The 23395-nt window shown below is 36.7% G+C and overlaps 3 protein-coding genes and 1 long non-coding RNA gene across 7 annotated transcripts in view; 1 reads left to right on the top strand and 3 right to left on the bottom strand.

Moving 5' to 3' along the window:
* The window catches only part of LOC135240598 (uncharacterized), a 70776-nt gene that overhangs the window by 26074 nt on the left and 21307 nt on the right, over positions 1-23395 (top strand). The window lies entirely within an intron of this gene.
* LOC135240597 (homeobox protein Hox-D9a-like) lies at positions 8775-11371 on the bottom strand. The gene is made up of 2 exons (XM_064310247.1): positions 10465-11371; positions 8775-10128 (listed from the first exon to the last, which is right to left on the bottom strand). The coding sequence occupies exons 1-2, from the start codon at positions 11054-11056 to the stop codon at positions 9884-9886; spliced, it is 837 nt and encodes a 278-aa protein (XP_064166317.1). The 5' UTR covers positions 11057-11371; the 3' UTR covers positions 8775-9883.
* LOC135240596 (homeobox protein Hox-D10a-like) lies at positions 13073-15702 on the bottom strand. The gene is made up of 2 exons (XM_064310245.1): positions 14793-15702; positions 13073-13887 (listed from the first exon to the last, which is right to left on the bottom strand). The coding sequence occupies exons 1-2, from the start codon at positions 15517-15519 to the stop codon at positions 13613-13615; spliced, it is 1002 nt and encodes a 333-aa protein (XP_064166315.1). The 5' UTR covers positions 15520-15702; the 3' UTR covers positions 13073-13612.
* On the bottom strand, positions 20206-22132 carry LOC135240687 (homeobox protein Hox-D11a-like). The gene is made up of 2 exons (XM_064310526.1): positions 21498-22132; positions 20206-20991 (listed from the first exon to the last, which is right to left on the bottom strand). The coding sequence occupies exons 1-2, from the start codon at positions 22102-22104 to the stop codon at positions 20759-20761; spliced, it is 840 nt and encodes a 279-aa protein (XP_064166596.1). The 5' UTR covers positions 22105-22132; the 3' UTR covers positions 20206-20758.

Raw genomic sequence — 23395 nt, 5'->3', positions numbered from 1 at the left:
CCAAACCTTTACCTTGTTTTTCTGATTTCCACACGTATTTCTTCAAATGTAGCTTTAGCGTTAGCATATGTTTGTAACATGGTAGGCCCAGTTTTTATGCTGCATCTCCCCAACCATTGTTCTTCGGAGACAACATAAATACAATAAAAAAATATTGAATTTTGTGTCTAGACTACAGTTTATTCACTGAATCACCAGTAAGTTTGAATGACATGTGGTAGCCAAGTTGAACTGATTCCATTCATCACGGCTCATGTTTTAAGGGTTTCTTCAATGTTATCTTTTTATGATAATTTTACAATGAACTAGAAGCTCCGTTTAACAGCATATTAAAGTATCCGTGGAATTGAAAAAAAAAAAAGTAATTTCTATATAATTTACCATGTCGGTATGTGAACACGTGCAGTTTTACTAGAGCAGGCTCTACATACCTAAGATTAAAATAATTCCGGAGGGGCTATTTTACATTCCAAATTATGCAAACTATTTCAATGAGAGGGGCTATACTAGGTTCCTACTTTGAATTACCACAGCAAAATTCCACGTTAGAGCGAATCTTCACCTGCGCTTTTAATTCCAAATTCTCAGTGCCGGGCCTGGTTCCCGCCCTGTTTGGAGTCTCTAACACGTTTGCCGCATTGCAGTATTGCAGTAAATGCTTCCGCAGCTGTCAGACTAGCAGCGGTGAAATACTGTCTTTGTTCCACAGACCTCACCCACCAGCCAATGAGAGCGCCTCTCAAAACTGCAGCTTACAACTGGGGGAGAGGGGGGAGAGAAGGGGGGGGGGGGGGAGGGGGACTGATCTTTCCTGGTCATTGCTGTCTGAAAAACATCTGCATTTAAAACATTAATATTCAAATGTAAACACACATCATTTTTTTTCTCGATTAAATCATTGAACGTATGCAGGTTCAATATCAGTAGTAGTGTCTATGTTAACGTCTGATAAGACCGTCGTATTTAAGACTAATGTTACAGTAGCCTGCACGTCCAGCATCAGGGTGCTACTCCAAACAGCGAATACACTGTTTCATTCATTTAAAGTGTAGATAAGCTTACATGACTCAATAACCATTACACATAAAACGTATTGCATCAATTAAATTTAAAACAAAATTATATTCATATCGAAAATGTCAGTGGCAATGACGTAACGTACTGTATCGTATAATTAGAAGAAATATACAACATTTGGTCAAAAGTGGCTTACTTTTGGAAACTAAACTATTGAAAATTGTCTTTATAATAACAAAAGGTTGCCTTGAAAAGTGAGTCAGATTTTTATGAATTGACGTTGTAATAGCGAGGACAATAATCTGTCATAACCATCATGATCGTAATTCGATGCTATTGGCAATAATACTGATGTTAATAATAATAATAATAATAATAATAATAATAATAACAATAACAATAATAATACTAATAATACAGAATTATAAGAAGAAGAAGAACAACAACAACGATAACTCCGTTATATAAGAATGTGTATTATTTTAAAAGTTGGTTGAAAATAATGTCAACACTCACAGAAATATAACAGTATTAAATAGTATAGTCTTAAATCGTAGCCTATTTCTATTGTCGTGCTGTAAAATGAAATGAGCATTACATGCTTCCTGTTAAAGGATGAAAAAACGAAATTTGTCATGAAATGCAATTTTTAATGTTTACAACATTGTGTAATACATACGCTATGATTTTTAAAAAAAATTGTATTTAACAAAACAACCAATTTAATTCGTTAGCAAAAACCAAAGTATGAACGATCAGGAAAATTATCGTTCATGTTTTAAATTTTTAATTTTTGTAAGTTAACACCAAGCTATATTGTCCATCAAATGTCGTGTTGCAACCCAATCTATCGATGTTCGAATGAGCAGATTATTTTATCCTTCAGATTTAACAAAAATTCAAAAATGGACAAAAACGTAAAGGTGACACAAACGTAACTTACCAAGATTTGTTGATTGAGGGGGGTAATCCATTTTCTTCACAGGTTAATACGATTTAACAAAACAAGAAAAGAAAGAAGCTATTTAGTGTTAGGAGACAGTGTGTACATTGACAGAACATGGGATACTCAGTGCTCAAACTTGCGTTTGAAGATACACAGGAACACAGCAAAGATGCAGAATCTCTGTAATCGACGACCAACTTCACACCTCTGTCGTACCACCGATATTGAAACACTAGCGCGGAGAGAGAGGAGGTAGACAGGATGGGATTGAAACGCTTTAGCAGCAGAATGCAGTGGAAAAAAATCGCTTGGGAAAAGAGGAAAAGGGGCCATGAAGACGTTAGCGTCTTCCACATGACCAGGGGCGCCCAATGACAGGCGATAGCTGCTCATAAAAAGGTCTGTTACCAAGTTGTAAATTGTGTTCAAACAAAAAGGAATTTAGGCTGCTGTAAAACCACTGCGTTTTTGCGCATAATGAAGGAAGCCTTTCCCTTTCTTAGTGAAAGCGAGCAAGCTCTGGAGCCACGAACAGCCAAACACTTGTGTGAACTCGGTCCGAAAACAGCAAAAATACCCTCCAACACGAATGAATAATAGTTTGTAGGATTGCGTACTAATGTCTAATCATGTTTCGTTCAGATATGAACAACAGATGGAATAGCTATTTCTATGAACAATGCGGCAGTGTCTTTCGCAGATGGCATGTCAAGTGTTCCATCAACAAAAATGTATCTTTTAAGAAGAGTGTGTTGGACAAACGTTCATTTTATTATGTTGTATTAGCTGATGCAAAGTACTAGTATATGCTTTTATTATTGGACAGTATTTTATCTAAAAAACTAACAAACAAACAAACAAACAGCCAAGTACCAAGCCTAGGGAAATTGGAGATTTTACTCGACATTCCAGTATAATTAGGGTTCATAAACAAACGGTAGAACTCAAGACAATAAAAGGAAACTGAGGGAAAGCCGGAAGTGACTCAATGAACGCTGGCCTGGCTTTACAACGTTATAACATCAGAAAACTACGATGCAGCAGATTACATTGTAACTGGATTCACTGTTAAAACACAGGGAATGAAATGAACCAGTTAAACTGCTGAACCGCATAAAACTAGCCTACAATTTATGTTAGTTTTTTAAAGATAAAACTAAATATATAAAACAAAATTTAGTCGCAAACATTGCATAGAAACATGCACTACTGAATAAAACCACTGTAATTATTGTGACTCCTACGCCCAGGGAGCAAATCTGCAGTGGTACCTGATGCGAATATGAATATCACACTGAAAAGTGCTCGCGTTTGTCAAACTGGATTTTGTAGGCTACTGCAGTTGGCAGGAGTGGCCTCTCGGATGTGTAGATTTCAAGTCACGGTGTTTTGTAAATGGATCAGAAATAGATTGTTTTTGTTTAATCTGACCTGCAGCACTGGGGGGTAAATACCTCCGTAAAATGACCGGTCTCCATTTGAAAAAACAAAACAAATATTTCCTCTCAAAAAATACATGCAATCGCACATATAATTTTACACAAACCGAACATGCAGGTACACCCACGGTATCATTTTGCGTAAAATTAATTAAGATTAATTATGTGCAGTAGCTATAGTTCTGTAGTCTGTAGTTCGAAATTATCTAAATATTTTGTAATGTGAAACAATATAACAGATTTTGTAGACTGTATATGTTGTAGTCTATATCGCAAATTATTTAAATACATCTTAGATGTCGGAATTGAAGACCCACGCAGTTTCGTAGGGTTACAGAGACTTATAACTGCAAATGATTTCAAGAAAAAAGGAGGCTACATCTACGCACTATGAATTAGGTGTATGAATTGACTGATGCGTGCTGTGGTATGGGTTTTACTGATTGTGTTGATTTCAAACGGTAGATATAGCTTCTACTTCCTCTGAAATTACGAAAATTAGAGAATTTAGCTAAATTTATGTATAATCCCACATTTGCAAACCGCGGGTGTTTGCATGTTTTCCTTACAGAAACGGTATGCCTAATAGACATTCATAAAAAATTTCCTGTCACATCAGAAATGATACTCCTTGACAAGAGAAACTATCCATCTTGCTTTAAGGATACCCTGACTAACAGCCATTGAAGATTTTTAAATCTGACATGGGATTTTGGTTACATTTTGCCAACGACCTGCAGATATGCATAAGAGTTTCTCGAATGGTATGACTACTATGGGTCATATGATTCGATATGAGATATTACAAATGGTGTCTTGCTTCAAGAATAAAACACAATGGAGACACTCGGTTTTATCATTAGCAATACTCCTAATACCTTAAGAGAGACATGTTGTGAAAAGAGTAATTTCTGCATGATTGTTTACTAATTTTAATCCCGTTTTGGCAACACGGGGGTTAAAATGGAGCCTACTTTGTCTAATGTCCGTCGCCTGTGATTGCGGCGTACCAAATGGAAATCAACAGCCATTACATTAGGCTGCATTACATTACATTTATTTAGCAGACGCTTTTATCCAAAGCGACGTACAAAAATGCATTTCATGGTCATGGACAACTACAAAACACAGGTTCAATAAGGTACGAAACGTTTCTTTCTTTGAAATTTGGTGTGCGGTGTTGTGCCAGTTTCGCACACAGATTAAGCCTAGGCCTAGACTATATACTATTTTGAATGGAGATTCTCCATACAAAATTCCATTTAGACCAGGACTAAACTTAATCTGTGTCTATGAAACATGTATTCACTTTGCACAAGTCTTAAAGTGAATTTGTCACTATTAGTCTATCAAGGATTTAAAAAAATTGTTTATTTATTTTTTAGGTTTCAGCAGTTCCCGTATTAAACTGTTGGGGATTGGTAGCCTATGTGATTACACGCCACTTCACTAGATTTTACATCGAGACCTCATCAAAATGTATCCACACCCAACATTTGATTTTAGAATTCTGTTGACCTTCGGGGTGATATGTGGTCTGGTGACGACTTTGTAGTGTTCTTGATATAAATTTTACGTCGTGTATTAACCACATATTTTGATTGCCTTTAGGCAACCTCGGGATTCGACAATGTGGCGTCCCGACAGAAAAAAAAAACAAAACAAAAAAACAATCTTAATAGACCGTCAGATGCCCTGTGGGAAGTTAACACCTTTCTATAGGCTACTTGTAGGCCTAACGCCTCATATACTTAAAGCAATGCGTTGTTAGAGACTCCTGTGTTCATTTCGGTTTTTAATCATTTGAATATGGACATAATCTGGAAATTTGTATTTTCATTTTGCACCTCAACATCCTGGTCCTGATCATGACTATGTTTGCTTACCACGTGGTAAAGTGCTTTCGATAAAAGCGTCCGCCAAATGACTCAATTGTAAATAGTAAAGTGCAGATTGTATTTTATGAAATGCAGATTGCCGAGTTATCGCGGAAAACATGCACACACAGAAAACCTAACTGATTGACGATTTTCGGACTATACCTTCTGTCGGCTCTGCCAAAAACACAACACATTCTTCTGTAATGTTTGTACTTATCGGGTTATAAATTCATTAATTTGGTGCTGCTTCTGTGAACATAGCTTTACCCTGCAATAAGAATTATTTTGCCCAAGTTTTTCAAACTTAGTAACTGAGAAGAGTATTTGTAGCTAAATGTAAAATTCCAGAATATCCCTGATTTTTGGAAGCCTCTTATATGGCTCCCAGCCTTGAGATCTCACCAGCAGAATCGTCAAAGAGGGGGACGATTTGTGATTTAAGTGTTCTGGTTGCTGGCCAGTACAACTGCTGGGCGATTTACGCTCGGAGTATTGTAGCAGCGCAGAATCTCGCGCGGTCGTAAAGGGCTGCTGTCTCTAAGTTATCGTTTACGTAAAATTTAGAGCGGACGCCATGACACGTAATTTCGCAGCGATTCGGTTGATGACTTGTGTTCGGCATTGCTGCACTGCGTGATATACAATTCCTCGACTTGGGATTTGTCACAACCTGGGGTTGTTGTCCCACACTAATACGACGAATGCATGAATAAATAGCTAACGTATCTGGCTTCTGTTAAAATCGTGTTGCGCTGCAACTAGGCCTGTTTTCTCACCGGATTTGCTGACTGACAACATGAGGATGCATTTTACAGTTAGACCTTAGTTGATTAATTAATATCCACATATCACATTTGATTGAAGCTGTCTGGCATCCATGGTTATATTTTGAACTCGTTGTGGCTTCATAATAATAATGCGGTCAATTACTGTTTAACACACACACACACACACACACACACACACACACACACACATACACACATATATATATAAACGTGTGTGTGTGTCTTCTTTTTTTTTACATTTTCTGCACGGGCCCAAAATGGATCTCTAATCCGAATATGGTCTAATTTCAGAAAGTTTGTAAATATTGTATTACATTATTAAGAGAAGTAGGCCTAGGTCTGTATATCATAATCAGTGTTGGTAAATAGGCCTGCGTAAATTAAACTGAACATGGTAGGCATAGATTTTAAAACATCAGTTGTGTCCAGAAACGTAAGAAGAAAAATAAACATCAGTCTACTAACCACGCTAAAAAAAAAAGATTATTCCACGTTCCAAAAGGAATTAAGCATTTATATTATTTAAATGAAAAATATAAATGAACATGTCTTTTGTGCTACTACTACTACTACTAGCTACTAGCCTACTACCACTACTACTACTACTACTAGTAATAATAATAATTTTAAAAAAGAATTAAATTAAATTAATGAATTAAATGCCTATTTGCTTGTACTGTCCTCCTCTAAAAGTCGACACTATACGCTGATCTTTTAAATCATTCAGCTTTAATTGTGAATCCAAACATTAATTTGCGCTGGTTACGCAATGCGTATGTGCCAATTTATCCTTGTGCGGATTATCTGAAATTAGCATTATCTTTAACTGAGATGCGTAATAAAATGTGCGGACCGGAGAGATCCCAAGACTGTAACTCTGCTTTGTAATCGCTTAAAATAGGCCAATGCGGGTGATACGATCGCACATGCAATTGGTGTTAACGTCTTAATTGTGATGAAGACACTTTTCCACTGTTCCTGAATTCATTGGAGAATTAGCTTGGTTTGTGTTATAAATACAAACACTGGTTACATGTGCAGAAAAGCGGCGACTAACAGCAGGTTATATGACTCTTTCCTGCAGTTTTATGAACTAATTAAATACATGGCCAACATTTACCGCAATTGCGACACCAATATAATCACGATATACGATTCAGATAATCTCCTTTATAATTTCTTATCCCAATCAAAATATTAATTATTTCCTATTTGACTATATTGCAAAATGCAATCTGAAAAATGAACATTTAATACGACCCCGAGTCTAACTGCAACGTGCGCAAACATTGCAATATACGGACGAATAAGATAAACCTATACCCCCATAAGCCATCATAATTGCGATTAAATAAAACAAATAATATGGGGGTGATCTTTGCTGATATCATTAATTAAATATAATTATATTTTTATAATTATATATAAATGTAATTTCTAAAATCGTAAAAATATTAATTTCGTATTATTTAAAGTGTGGGGTTACAACGAATATCGACAGACCACGCGGCTCCACGGGACATAAAAGCAATAACGGCCTCAGTTAACCATAACTCATTGGCCAATTAATTGTTTTAAGGCATAAAAACGACTTTATCATTAACGAATAGGCCTTCTAATTCGTATTAAAAGGCAGCATGGGAAGAAACAGGCTATGATCTCAAACAACCACGGAGTAGGCTTACATTTAGGCAACTTCTGAAAGGGCAAAACGCCACATAGTTACATCTCAAGTGATGTTAAACCAAGATTAGTATTCAATTATTTCTGTTCAATCTAACATAACTAACGAAGAACTCAGTTGGAAATAAATCCAGCGCTGGTCCAAATAGGCCTACATTGAGAAACACCGCCAGGCTCTACGGTGGAACAGCAGCGCCCTCAGGTGACCACAGATATATTGAGCAGTGATGATGTTGTTTGCTTCGTCTTATCCCTATAGTTAAGATAATTATAAGGAAATGTAGAATGAGATTAATATTTATTTTCTGGATTCACACACGTGCACGTATGCTTTTTTATATGTACTTCGATGTTCAAATTAAAGTCAACAAATCGCGGTATATAATCTATGTTAGTTATGATTCTCAAATAAATTGACCAGTTTTCTGACGAATACTGCACGCCCACTTTCAATCTCAAATTCAATCACAACCGTGTAGCTGAGATCATTGAAAAGGGTGTGCAACCTTTCATAGTGAATATTTAAATATGACAGTGAAAAACATTGCACCAGACCATTTCGAAGAACCGTCGCAGCGGAGGAATGGTGGTGATGAATGAACGTGACTTTCTGTGTTTTAGAGACGACTGATTTCCATTTTGCTACTCAAGAAGACAATTTATTGACCAGACACCCTGTAGAAAACTGTCTGCATTTTTGTTTGTCAGCAACAGACCCAAGCACCCAAATAGCACGGTTTCAAAGAACCGTACAATTACAACCCTCCTCTATAAACTCATTTAAACCAGACGTCTAGCCACCTCTATGGCTTTATTAGACTGCATGTCTTCCTGCTCTAAAGTAATTTGGCCTGTAGGTAGACTAGAGCTTAGACATTATCTTTGGGTATGCAACACCTTTCTCAATCATAAACACTTCCTCTAGCTAAGGATCCTATAATTTTTTTTAGGGTTTTCTCCACAATTTAACCATTTAAAAATTAAGTTGGGAGGGAAAGACGTTCAAATTCGAGCCAGGAAGTTGTGACAAGGTCTAAATTGTATTTAACATTCAGTATAGGGGTAATATAGGTAAGTCATCTTCATATATACACATTCATATATAACAGGATAGAAATTTTCATTTAAATGCTTCAGTATAGGCTATTTTATCACATGCTCTTAATCTTTTTTGAAAGACTAATGAATTACATTTCAATTACCCAAGTATTTCAGATTTTAAATGATTGGGTTCCAAAGGATAAATATGAACTATACCAACAAAAAGGAACACAAGAACGATTACACCAAAAAGCCGCCTCCGAAATGATGGCAACCGCGCTGTGCGTTTTCATTTTTACTTCAAATTAAAGTTTAATTTTAATATAGGCCATCGTATACAGGCATAAACTGAGCTACTTTTTAGCCTCTGAATCGATTTCTCACATGGTTCATTTTTTACATGCACGAGAATTCAACAGGCCTCGCAGCCATACAATGATAAATAAAGATTTGGGATATCAACCCATTGCGTAGACACATAAACTTCAAATATAAATGTACTCGGAATTCTGGCCTAATGTTTACACGGCACTCGTTGTAATACATTCCGCCATTTTGTCACAGACGGGAATTCTGAATGGATTATGAATTTATTACCAATTTAAAAATCATTATATATGTGTGTGTGTGTGTGTGTGTGTGTGCGCGCGCGCGCGTGTGTGTGTGTATGGGGAAAGCATCCATAGAATTATATGGATGCTTTCCTCATAAATAGGCACTTTGGCCCATATAGTAGTTAAACTTCCTAAATTAAAAATATTAGCTCTCATGATTACAAGAGGGCACGGTGGAGAAGTTTCGATATCAGCCTTCTAAAATGGCCCGTTAAATTTAATTTGGGGATCACAGTGTTCAGTTTGTTTGAACTAATGCTCATAATTTATTTCGTTTGGAAGCTATAAAACATACGTGCAGGTGTATTAAAGTTTTCGTGAATATATGTACAATTATCTGAGAAAACATTAGTATTTGATGCACAAGCACCAATTTTAATTTTATTCTAGCACACATGGCTGCGCACTAGGCCTACTACGTAGCTATAGAATAGGAAAGACAATATAGTTCGTTTTTGGTGCTGTCAGCCGGGATTTAGCGTAAATCCTTATTGCCCCTCTCTCTGTTCATCTTTTTCATTTTCATTCTTCGATTTTGGAACCAGATTTTTATCTGCCGTTCTGTTAAATTTAAAATTCTAGCAACTTCGTAGCGGCGATCTCTTGTGAGGTACATGTTATAGAGAAATTCTTTTTCCAGTTCCAGGGTCTGATATTTTGTGTATGGACATCGTTTCTTTCTTGTCGAACGAGCATGAATCCAATTTGCTGCCGGATTGCCTGTAAAAATAATGCAAACAAGAAGTAAATCAACAAATATCAGGCATAGCTAACACAGCCTATTCTGTGTAACCGTCTACGCATTTGACTGTTCTTATAATGAATACTCCACAAAGTTAGCTTTGATATTACTTAGGTAATTAACTTCGTAAACACTGTTCTTATATAAATTTGCCAAATTGTGTCTACTTAATTTGCAACGATGACTGCAGTTTGTTTCGCACTTATACTAAGAGTCAAGACCCTTTTATAGGTTAGTAAAACCCCTCGGTTTTACACACCCTGGTTCGAACATTTTCTGAGGCTGTAAATCAAGGGTCAATTTCTTTTACTTACTTGGGTCAAGTTGCTGTTGCTTTTCTTCTTTGGCCTCGCCGTTGCTCGAAATATCGCTGCCAGACGGGTCTTTGGTTGCTTTGTCTTCACTTTCTGATACTGCTGCACTAGCATAGTCAGAGACAACTGGAACCGGTGTCTCAAAGGTGGAGGATTCTGTCCTTTTCGGCGGTGAGCTTTCGAGCTTCGTCCCGCAGTGCCGCGAATTTGGATGGAAACCGGGATAGGAAACTGAGCTGGAGATTGGCTCAATCCAGGAGCGAACGTATCTGTTGTCCGCTGCTGCAAGGTGAGACTGGGGCAAGTAAGAATGGAAAATGCCTGAGACGGCGGTGGACGGCGGGTGAACGGAGGGCCAAGACGTGGGAAAAACTGCGGACTTGGGTGCGAAGCTGCAGGAAGAAAAATCTGCATTACCTCCTACACCTGGTGGCCTTGAGGTCGTGGTGTGCGAGCCTTGGACAAAGCAAGTTCCATACACGTCCTCTGCGTCATTTCCTAGCAGAGAGTCCACATAATAATTGCTAAGTGTACCGCTGGTCGACATTTTTAATCCCGTCGTAGTCATATAAAAGGTTACACTGCAGCACATAGGCTACCTTCCCTCTGTACAATCATAGTATTTTTGCTGGCTTCATCCTCGGTGATTGGTTGAGTGGCTCACGTGATCATATTTACCAATAGCTACAGTAAATTAATCCGCACATCGTGGTGTCTTTAATTTTGCCATTTTGCTCGTCACTGAAAGGAACATCTTCATAAATGAACTGAACTTTAAACAATAAGCCATTCGCTGGATCTGTGCGTCCATTAATGTCGGCTGTTAGACAAAAGCGGATGGTGGTCCGGGACTATTTCTTCACGTAGACAGATTAATACGCCCATTAATGTCATATGCCCCACTCAGCATTGATGCTTTGGCAAATTATTTCATATGTGTGTAAAATCTTAAAAGAGATCGACATAAGGTATGTTGTACTCTCCACGCTTGTAAATATTTTTATAGACTGGTGAGAAGTAACTCCTCGTAAAATGAACGCAACAGTGTGCTATAAAATAAAAATAACGTTGCTTTATATTCCTTTATGGTTTGTTCAAAGAAGAGTACCCTCGTTCACATTTTTTCAGGTGGTGTTGTATATTTGGCAAAGGAAGTAATCTTTGTTGTACCCACTGGTTGTATTTACCAAGAAGAGCGCCATAATATTTTTATGTGTATCAATAAAATCTTTACGAGGCGCATTTGATTATGATATACATTAATGCGCCCTTAGTAAACGAACACCACAACAATGTGAAACTATAGTGGGTAATGTGTTTGCTCAAGTTTATAGACTTTGAACTTCTAGACCTGTTGTATTAGGGCCTGACCAAGTGCAAATCAACCATTGGCAGATTTTAAAGGGAAGGACAAGCATATTTCGATTCACTGATCAATTCTGCATAAGTCTGACATGAAGAATTCGGCTGTACAGTAATCATCTCATCGCTGTTTCCTCGAGAATTGTGTTTCGTTCAATAATGCTACATGGGGCGGAAAAGCTAAATGAAAAAACACACAGAGTGGAGCGACACGACTTCCATTAAGCAGCTGATTCATTCAGTAGACGCTTATATTCAGGGCTTAACAAAACGAAGTGCTTCAGTGAGTAGCAGTGAGTGAGTATCATTGGTAGCCGTGAACGGACCAGGCATACAACAATCAACTTGTGCTTGACTTTGCAAAACACTCCTAATTATTAAATGTGTAATGCTACCCTACTTCACCGACTAGTCTGAATTTGGAAAAAAACGAAACAGTACTATGCAACTGTTCTTAAAATAAATGAATAAATAAATAGATTAATTAATTAATACTAATGTGCTATGAATGAAGAGATAGGCCTATCTTCATTCTCCCTCTTTTCCCCTCTTAATTTAATTTTGTGTGCGCTATGTTTGTGCGCGCGTGTTTTTGTATGTTTGTTTAAGACAGTTTATTTCCTTCTTTTCATTAGTCTTGTTTAAAACCAAATGTGTCCATGTACTCCGGTTATTTTATTAGCATTCGATGGATGTGAATTAAAACTCATGCTATATCTGAGCGCATGTAGTGTGCGTTTTAAACGGTGAAAGTAGGCTATGTTCACTAACCTATCCTTGGCGCTGCTAATTCAAAGCGTATGCTAATCCAAAGAGGAAACAAAAATAAATTGAGATTAAGTCGCAATGCCATCAAAAATGTCTGCAATAGGCTATGTAGGAAAATATTATTGTGTAAAACATGTAACGAGAAGTTGCATCTTACAAATAATATCTGGCGAATAATTTTCACTGAAACATCGCGTGGCGATGAAAAATGAATTCCTCAGTAGCTAATAGGTGGCTGTCTACACACAGTATCAATTTAGTAGCATATTTGACTAGTTTAATTCTATGATCACATTTATGTTAAGAGTTTGAGATTCATGTTTACGATCAGTGTTAGCCAGTTTTGCTTCCCTTATTTTGTTAACCCTAATATTTGTAGGCTTATTATCAGCGGAGATGTGTAGCCTGCTAGTTGTATAAGATAATGTATATGGATTGTGGATGATTATAAAGACAGAAGACAATTAAAACCAATATATGTGAATATTCAATTTATTGCAGTGTACGTGCCACAAAACATGCATTAAACTAGTTCCATTTGTTAACAATACTTACCACATTTAACATAGTCTACAAATAACGTTAAAATGATTCAAAATGGAAAGAGTGTACTTTTATGGAATCTTCTCTTCTTTCGCACGATTATAAACACTAAATAAGCTTTAATGTTCAAACGAATGTTCTTGAAATATAAAATCGCAACAAAAGCTTGGCTTTGGAAAACAAAAACCTCGCAGATTGATCTTCTGGAACACTCTAATAATTTAACCCCAACGTAAACCAGTCCTTCATTACCCTGTGACGACAATATTTAAATTACACAATGTATCACTTTAGATAGACCAGAAGGTAAATACAATACAATACAAAACTAAATATAAAGAAATATAAAGAAGCATACAGGCCACAGTCTCCAAATTTGAGGGAAAAACAGATTTCCAGTGTTCCCCATTGAGAGTTATGTTGAGAGAGTTGCGATGGAAAGCGTAGAGAAAAAAATATGCATTCGTGCACTTGCTCACGAGAAAGTTAGGTTGGCAGTAAGTTCTCTAATTCGGTTTTCTCTGCTCATTTTCTTCAGTTTCATTCTGCGGTTCTGAAACCAAATTTTCACTTGTCTGTCGGTGAGGTTGACACTTTTACTGATCTCTAGGCGGCGCTCTCGAGTCAGGTACATATTGAATAAAAACTCCTTTTCCAGTTCCAGTGTCTGGTGCTTTGTATAGGGACATCTCTTTTTTCTACCACTTTTTGTCGTTAACCAGCTGGTCTTGGGAGAATCACTTTTACTGTCTGAAAAATTACGAGACAACAAAATAGAACGTTACGCAAATATTGAGTCCAAGACATTCGCACAGTTCTCTATAAGCTATGGATAGCATATACAAAAGACGAAATCGTTCATGAGTTTTTCCGTTGGAAAAAAGGCCTAATTAATAATATGCTATTTTATCCATTTATTCAAAATGGGACATTTCAAATCAAAGGAATTCATAAACCAACACATACCAATCAAACAGAATTAGATATTAGATATTATACTATTTATCATTTCTGTTGGTATCAGCTGGCAACACCATATTTCTGAGTGCTTCAATTTTTACGGTCACACACACACACACACACACACACACACACACACACACACACACACACACACACATATATATATATATATATATATGCACTTCAATATACTACTTTGGTTGTTAAAACATGAAGAACATGAAGAACATGTTAAAACATGAAGAAGTGCATGCTCAGTATGGTGTAGTATAACACACATATTTGACATATATTTTGTTGCAATAAAAAATATTTCATTATAATCAAATCATAAAGTGCAGGGCAAAGGTGAAAATATCCAATGATACTAAACAGTGCAATTTTACAAATTCATATGAAGACCTGAAAAAAACGTGTATTCCGCACATATACTGTATAGAAAATATGGCATATAATACATGGTACTTCTAAGCATTATCTAAAAGTAAGATAATTGCCTAAGCCATAAGTGGCCAAGGACACGGACGCATGAACGCTACAGCGCGGCTGTCGCTCGTCTTTTCCTGTAAAAGCATTTTACTGCAACTTGACTACGGCTCTCATTAAACATTACGACTTTAGGGTTGTTTGTGTTTTATACCAAGTTTTATGATGCCAGAGCGTTCGAGATTGGGTCCTTTCATTATACCCACCTTTCGCTTCCTTTTGTTGCGATTCGGGGCTTGAGGTAGACGCTTCAGTAGAACACGTTTTCTCCTCTCGAGGACTCGACTTGGGATCTGGGCTGTCCACGCGGGTTGGTGTTTCAGTTGTCTCTTGTTTTTTCTGATTTTCGCTTATTTTCTTTTCCACCCCGGCAGGAGAGGATAGTGGCGACTTAGGAGCGACTCGGTTCAGCTGCAAGAGTCTGCTTGGACTCGAATCGTTGCTGTACTCCTGATTTTTTCCAGACGCATAAGTTTGGCTCAGTCTGAAATAACCCGGAACGGGAATTTCGGGACCATCAGCTGAACAAGATTCGGGAATCAAATTAGCGTACGTGGGGATTTCGGACGAGCTGACCTTTGCTCTCTTATCGGAATACATGCAGCAATTACTTTCTTCTTTTATGTTTTGTGAGAACGTGCAGGTGGGTATCTGTGTGGACGGTTGTTCTGTTCTGCACGTTCTGTTCGGATCTGCCCAGTTATCAAATTGAGGTATATAAGAATGGACGTTCATGCCCATATGTTGGTGGCTAACTTCCCTTTTACCGAGAGACGGCAGAAGTCCACAGGTTTGCATTCCATAAGTTTCCATTTCTGCTGTGGATTGCATATACATGTTGCTGTTGGAGTAGAAACTGTCAGTTCTGCAAGCACTGATCAGAGAGTCTACTAAAAAAGTATTAGCAGCGGGAGAGCTGTTTGGAAAGGACATTTTGGAGAGATTTTAAAGAGAAGAGAGATGTCCTTTGTAGGCTGACATATCTAACAATCCCCGTGTTACTCCAGATGCCTCTCTACTACCGCATGACGACCTCGCCAATGAAATTTGAAAATGGCCTTGAGACGCAGCCTCCGCGCTCGTCACGTGGATGCATTACGCTTAATTGGGATCTCAGAAGTGGTCGACAGCGACACCCAGAACACGGACTTGAAATTGATTCCAAGACTAGCAAAATACAACTTGAACATTAAACGCCCCTTTTTACTGGACGCAAATAAATATGAAAACACACATAAAGCAGTATTCAGAGGACTTGTACCTTATTTAAGAAACACTTTGTCGAGGCACGTTTGCATATATAGCTGCCTTTTTTTAGAACCAAATGCTCAATTCAAGTTCAACGATAAACAGATTGCTCTTTTAAGCATTTCTATATGTATTTAAGTGAATTTTCACCGTTTATGTTAACTTAATGGGGAACAAATCAGCACTAACAAATGTGTTTTATGAAAATCCAATACAAACGAATTCACAAGGTTCGCTAACAGAGGACCTCTATTAAAAAAGTAGTGCTGAGGTGTACAGCTAGATAATTTTACGCTAGACTTTGCTAGATAAGTGCATTCATGAATTCCACCATTGTAGTTATAATTCTGGACGAATGTACGTATGAATTATAGATAGGTAAAAGCTTTTTAAGCCTGACATTCTGGGTACCAAAGGTTGTTGAATTTATTAATATATATCTGGGAGATAGGTCGATCAATATATTTCTCATCTGCATTCGTAAGCTTTCAGTTGTTGTCTTTTTTTTTAATTTTTTTTGGTCTTGAAAATTATTACAGAATTATACCCACAGTAAAAGCAAGTCTTCGGCCCTTTTATTGCCAAATCAATTGCGATTTTGTAAAGGACAAGATTAATAGATTCATATTTGTATGCTGTAACCCTATTAATTATTTGAATGCTTTATGTAATTACTATTTTCTGTGCTTGGAATTTTTTGTTTGTGTGCGTGCGTCTGTGTGTGTGTTTATTTAAAGCTATGTGTGTTTGCATGCTTATTAATTTGACCTTTTTGCCTTCAGCATTTTCCAAATAAATATCATGTAGCTGGTTGAAAGGTGTGTTGTTGTCCAAGCGTGTGTACTTTAACAATGTGATTTAAAAAAAAAGTTTTCTTTGAACATACAAAATACTTTTTTAAATACCAAGAATTGTAACACTAGTATGCAAATGTTTTATATAATATAATATAATATAATATAATAAACTGCAATTAGAAAAAAGAATGACGTTGTTTCCGGCTCTGTGAAGGGCGTACTTACTTTCAAATGACCGCGTGCACGTTCAAGTGTCCGAACAATAAAGGCTTTGACGGCCTTTGGAAATAAATCCAGTGTTTGTATCTGTGCGCTGCTGTGGTTCTATCTCCTAAATTCAGTTTGAATGATTAGCTGTAAGCGGTTAAAACCACAGGAAGTTAGATGTAAATAGTCGTGGGAGAGGTGGTTTCGCTTATACAAGCGGTTCTGTCGTACCCGTCCATTACACAAGGCAGTTTTCCGAATTTTGTTCAAGCTGGGTTTTTAACTTATACACAGACGCCAAACTAAATAATGAACAAAAAATGCAATTAGTCTATTGCCAACAACAAAAAAATTGAACAACTAGAACAAAAATATGATCCACGAGATAAGATCAACGAGACACGCTGAACAAACTGTGGAGCAAAGCTAAGGCTATTTTATTTATTCATTTTTTTCAGTACATGTTAACAAACCAAAGACGAAATGAGCTTAGTAATAATTTTTGAGATGCATATACACGTACCCATGAGATGATAATGTTAACATTACATTGTTGTTATGTTAGCTTACCATTTTACGCGCTATTTCAAATGGAGTAGGCTTTCGTTTATTTGTATTTATCTGTTTTTTTATTTTTATCGCGAAATAGGCCCAATTGTTTATCTGCGTTAAATTCAGTAAACAAAAACACAGACGTTGAGAAACTAACGATGCTTTTTGAAGTCTGTGAGTGTAAAGATAGGGCTATAGGTCTCTGTGGACACACAAAATGTTTACCCTCCCCTATAAATTCATTTATGTATTATTCATTGATAGTAATATGAAAACTAGTCAACAGAGTTTATATCCATGTGTGTTTCCATGACCGTGATTGAACTTGATTTTGAGTGTTATGGAGCTTAGCAAGACACCCTTTGAATATATGTACGTAGTTCATCTTGAAACATCAAAAAAAAAAATTAATTAAGTTGTTTGTGACTCGTTACTCAGTCAGCACTGAAATTATATCCGAAAACGTAATTTTGTCTATTGCCTGTCTATTGCCTTCATTATTTCCACAGCAAAAGACCACGAGCAGGCTACTTGAATTAACATCTTACATTGGCCATTTTAGACTCGACTCGAGTTGCTCTTCAGACAATATTGCTTAATCTTGCAACTAATATACAATACATATTTCACATAATACGAGTTACCACAACTTCATCGCTAGGCCCTTTTTCATATAAACGCGTTATTATTTACTGACATCATTTGTCTTAGTTCATGTAGCTTTTTAGGTTATAAAGGTCTTTCTGCATTACTATCATTACCGTATAATATCTTATAGCTTATAAACCCTTAATTTGCTCTTTAACCGAAAAAAAAAATTGCACGCAATTGTAGACATTATTTTAGCTAAAATTGAAATAATAATACATTTTTAAACTGTACCAATTTGAATATACGCATTTTGCTGTAGGCCTATGTGTGATATTTTGACCGAACAAAGCCAGAGCTAAAACGCTGAGTGAAATCGCAATATATGTGTATAAGTTGAAGAGTTTCTTCAGTTTAGATATGTAGCCTACTCGCTAAATGCAATAGTATTACAATATCACTGCAGATGTAAAGTAATTCAGCAGTTATAGCATTAGACGTTTATTTACTAATACATAGGAATTACTAACGTAGAGATACGCCCTCGTGCGGTTACAACAACAAATGACAAGCACCAAAAAATAATAATAATAATAATAAACTGGAATTTCAACCGACATATCTCTCAAAACCCGTTAATAACAACAAAAAATATCATTATCACTAAAACATAAACATGTCTTTGAATTTTTTTAAAAAATTCAGTCGCCTATGATATATTTTGAATAAAGTTAGGCCTAGTGATATTGTATTCTATTTTCACTTTACTAAAAGTTAACCCTTAAGCAATTTTTTCTCTTTATGAAGGCGTGGTCTCTAAACCGTAACGTTTATGCCACAGTTATGAAACTGTTGGTTGAGATGGGCTGTCTTTTTGTATTTTCCTACATTTATTACAATTCATTATGATACAATTCGTTAATATAAAACATTATTTACCTCGCCAGGAAACTAATATACCATACATTTGCACTGAAAGTGATCTTATTCTTAATATTTGAGTCTAAAACATGGAACATATTTCAATCATTCGGAACAATATTTACGCGTGTGAACTCACACGCGCTCTTGCCTATTTTTTTCTTTTCTTTTTTACAGAAAAAATAACTAGGCCTACATGTAATACCATGTATATGATGCCACCTCTGATATTAGTATTATTGTTATTATTAGTCGTCGTAGTTTGTTTTTATTGAAGTGATGTTTCATTTTGTGATATATATATATATATAGTATACAATATACAAAGCATATCTTTTAAAAAAACGGAAGAATTCTTCTGAATACACAAAATCACCACAAGAACAACAAATTTTTACTAAATAAGAAAATGAGTTTTTAGTTATTTGGAAACGATGGGCCGACAGCCATGTTGGAATCTACTGATGCAGTGCAGATATTTGAAATTTTCAGAGAACAGTCTCGAATACCTGGGCTAAAGGTGACGACCTCGACATTATAAAAGTTCCACGACTGCAATCTAGAATGTTTAATATAACAGTGCGAACACACGCACACATACTCACAAACACCCATCCACCCAGACAGATACAAACACGCACACACACATACACACACACAAACAGCCAACACCCACCCACCCACACACACACACACACACAAACGCAAACAAACCCCTACCCACCCACCCACAGACACAAACACACACACACACACACACACACACACACACACACCGTAGGTAAGCAGATAAGAAAATAAATAGTAGGCAACTTGAAATTAAAATTTGAAATTTACCAGTGTAAAATCTTTCTGCCGAGTTCAAGATTTCTCATTTCGGATAAAATATATCCTCCTGAAAATTAACACGCTGCCCGTTTGGGGCGCACTGGTTGTTTCGAGTATTACAAGAACGTCCAACATCCTCCCATTTAGACATTTACAACTACCTTATATTGTGTTGTCTAGACGGTTCAAGGTTTAGTAAACACCCTTTAGTGAATGTCCTTTATGTTCTTGAAGCTTGGATGAAATGCGTTTACGAGGCGTCGCCGCGATTCTCCTGAACATATACTGTCTAATGTTGTGGTTGGGGTTTAACATTTCACAGGCCAGATATCCATTATGCTGTGGCGGGTAAAAGTTACACAATGTTAAATGTCTTTATTCTAATAAAATCCATAAATATTCCGTTATCTACATTATGAGGCAGCGCACTCCATTTTTTAGTATATAGTATATGCTTTTAAAACAACATATTGAAAGTAATTACAGAATTCAACGTGTGCCATTTTTAGTTTCATTTAATACTTTCCCATTCATAAAGATAATACATCACATGCGTCTCAGAAATAAATGCACGTAGATAGATCCAGTAGTAGATAATATCATTGATTACTGTAATCAAACCATTCGTTGCTTAATGCAATATTATATATCAATCATTCGAATGAACTGGGTGAAATGCAATAAGTAAACATATAGTACACATCAATTACATCAATGTGACAATTAACATCTCAACGGAGGCACAATGGACAGTGAGGTTGTCATGATGTCCTTACTTCCGTAACTCTGTCCAACAATTTACTTTCTTCTGTTTTTAAAATCGGTTTTGCGTCCATTTTTCTTGTGATACGAGTTTTTCGTGCTACGAGGTTTGCATAGTTAATGTCATTTCGGTCTTTTTTCTTGGCTCGTTAAGGCAGCTTGCATAACTGCAGGGAAGCTCGGTGTATAAAACGTCCGAACACTCACGACCCACAAGCGTTCCTTTTTGGAGGTTGCTGGTAAGATCCACGAATTCAATGTTCAGAATGTCAGAATAAAGAGTTTCCAGTAAAATACTGGAGCCGATCTCTGTTCAGTTTTTTCTCTTTCATTCTTCGGTTCTGAAACCATATTTTCACCTGTCGATCTGTCAGATTTAACATTCTTGATAACTGCAGCCTCTTTTCTTTGTTTATGTATACGTTGAAAAAAAATTCTCTTTCAAGTTCTCGGATCTGGTATTTGGTGTAGGGACATCTCTTTTTCCTTGACTTTAATAAACCTACAAAGAAAGATTGCATTTTATTTATATTTTAAAAAATCAATATACTTTTCCAGATCCCCTTTAGTTAAGCTGTAGTAGATGTATCGTTGTTTACAATGTATTGGTCACATAAATTCACTTCACCAGAAAGCAGGTTAATGGTCAGGTATTTTATTCAAATTATATAGGTCTTTTAAATGGACAAAAAAGCGCTTATACTCATGAACACAATTCAACAGCAAACAATATAGACATAATAAACCCATTCACATTATTTAATAAAAATAAAAGAAGGCGAACAACAATGTAAACTGCTGCTTATTAAAACAGATTGACATTATTCATTTGTAATATTACTGATAGCCACCAAAACGGTTTTACCCTCGTAAATGTGTTAACAACATTCAAGTAAAACTTAAAGAGTGTGTAAAAGAACCTTTGCATGATTTTAAACATGTACGTAAAATGAACGAAGACAAAGAAGTGGACTTGTACTCTAACCTCCATTCAATGATTGTACTTACTTGAGCCGTCGCTCTTCTCTTCGCCGCTGTTTGATACAGAGGAGTCTTCGTCCATGCATCCAGCTGGCTCTTGTTTCGCCTGATCTGAAGACAGTTTAGTACATTCCGTATTTCCGGGTGGCGTGGATTCCGACTTTCTTTTCGAAGAGTCCGAGTTAGATTTTTCAGTGTTGGAGTTCATGGTCTCAAAAAACTGATCGAATCCTTGTGGGAGAACGCCATTTCTACCAGTATTTGCGAAAAAATTACAAGATGGATTTGTGCCGCCGTGATGGCTGTACATTGAATCATTTTTGAATATCATGTCCGTTCTGCCCGAAGCCTGCATTAGATCTCGATGCATAAAGTCGTCCGTTTGATAGTAAGAAGCGTAATTACCCCTGTAATGCCATTTGCTCGGGTGATCGAGTCCATAGTCTCTGAACGCAACTTCTCGAACAGGTTGGACTTGAGCTATGTTGGAAGAGTACGGGAATTTTACTTGACACGAAGACGTCTGCGGTAAAAACGACGGGACAGATGAAAAATCTGCTGCCGATACATAATAAGTGCAACTTGGCAAATACATATTTGAGGTACAGTTGCTGCGATCATCACACTCCGTCATGTCTTCTTCTTTGCGAGTAGGAAGAGGCAGCGCGAGCGTGTTAAACTTTGGCCATGTATTGCACTACAGGCGCGAGTACAGGACCCGCGAGAGGGGAAATCGGAAACGTGGGCTGACGTGCAGTTCATCTTGATCGATTCTTGAGGCAATCGTGTCATGTGATCTGGTAAAGAAATTACCATATATCAATATCGGTCATTATAAGCTATCCTGAGCAACCCGTAGACGAATGTGCAAGTCCTTTCATTGGTTGCCTCGGCCAGAGACCCAAATGTAAATCAGACTTTCGCCCACGAATTAGACGTTAGTAAACAATTGCTGAAATACTGCATCAAAGGGTAGCCTGCTCTCAAGGAATCTGTTTGGGTTGCAGTTGCAAGCATCACAATCTCGCAAAACATCAGACATATCAAAACCTACTTCTTTCACCAATAACAATATAAAGTGTGTAGGCTGCATGCATGTTTTATCACAGTTGAAAACGCGGTTTAAACATGATTCGCCCGACTATCTATTTGTGTGACTTTTTGCTCGGTGGAGCATTCACTAGCTGGGTTTAAAATATTTGTTTTTAACCAAACAGCAGCCAACTCTTTTGTATTAAATTCAAAATCTCTAACCGAGAAGTTACGATTCAAGGCGCATCATGCTATCGTTTTTCCCTGAGATGGATTATATAGCGAAATTATTATATTTATGAATGCGTAAACAAAATCGTCCCAGAAACTCTTAAAATAGCCCATACAGCCTATTTTACACTATATATACAAGGTCCCTCGCCCCCCCTCTCCAAAAATAAATAAATAAATAAATAACTAAATAAATAAATAAACCTCAGTACAAACTAGTTAGCCCACATAATACGTGTCAAGTAAAATACGTGGCACTGAAAGCGAAAATTGTTGAATAACTTCTAAGATAATGAGAATTTGTTTAAGTATAGGCTATGGATTAGTTGTGGCATTTCTGCGCTGAAGCAAGAAACGTTTTATATTTAACACGAAGATAAATATGCACATTGTTTAATAATAAACAGTTGAGGAAATTATATTGCTTACTTGACATACTCTCCAGTACTGTTTTTCGATAAATAGTATTTTGTTGCTAGTGATTTAAACTATTTATCTTAAAATTCTGAAATCTGCACTACAGGCTACACAACAAAATGTTTGGTGTTGAACTTTGATAGGGTGAATTTTACTCTGAAAGAGTATGTTGTAATCGAGTACATTTATTTCTCATCTCGGAGTTGAATTAACACGGAAGATTATACTGTATGACCATTAGCATT

The sequence above is a fragment of the Anguilla rostrata genome, chromosome 15, assembly GCF_018555375.3.
Source record: "Anguilla rostrata isolate EN2019 chromosome 15, ASM1855537v3, whole genome shotgun sequence".
In the NCBI taxonomy this organism is placed as follows: Eukaryota; Metazoa; Chordata; class Actinopteri; order Anguilliformes; family Anguillidae; genus Anguilla; species Anguilla rostrata.
Note: the sequence above shows the minus strand (reverse complement) of the source record. Positions and strands in the feature narration are given on the sequence as shown.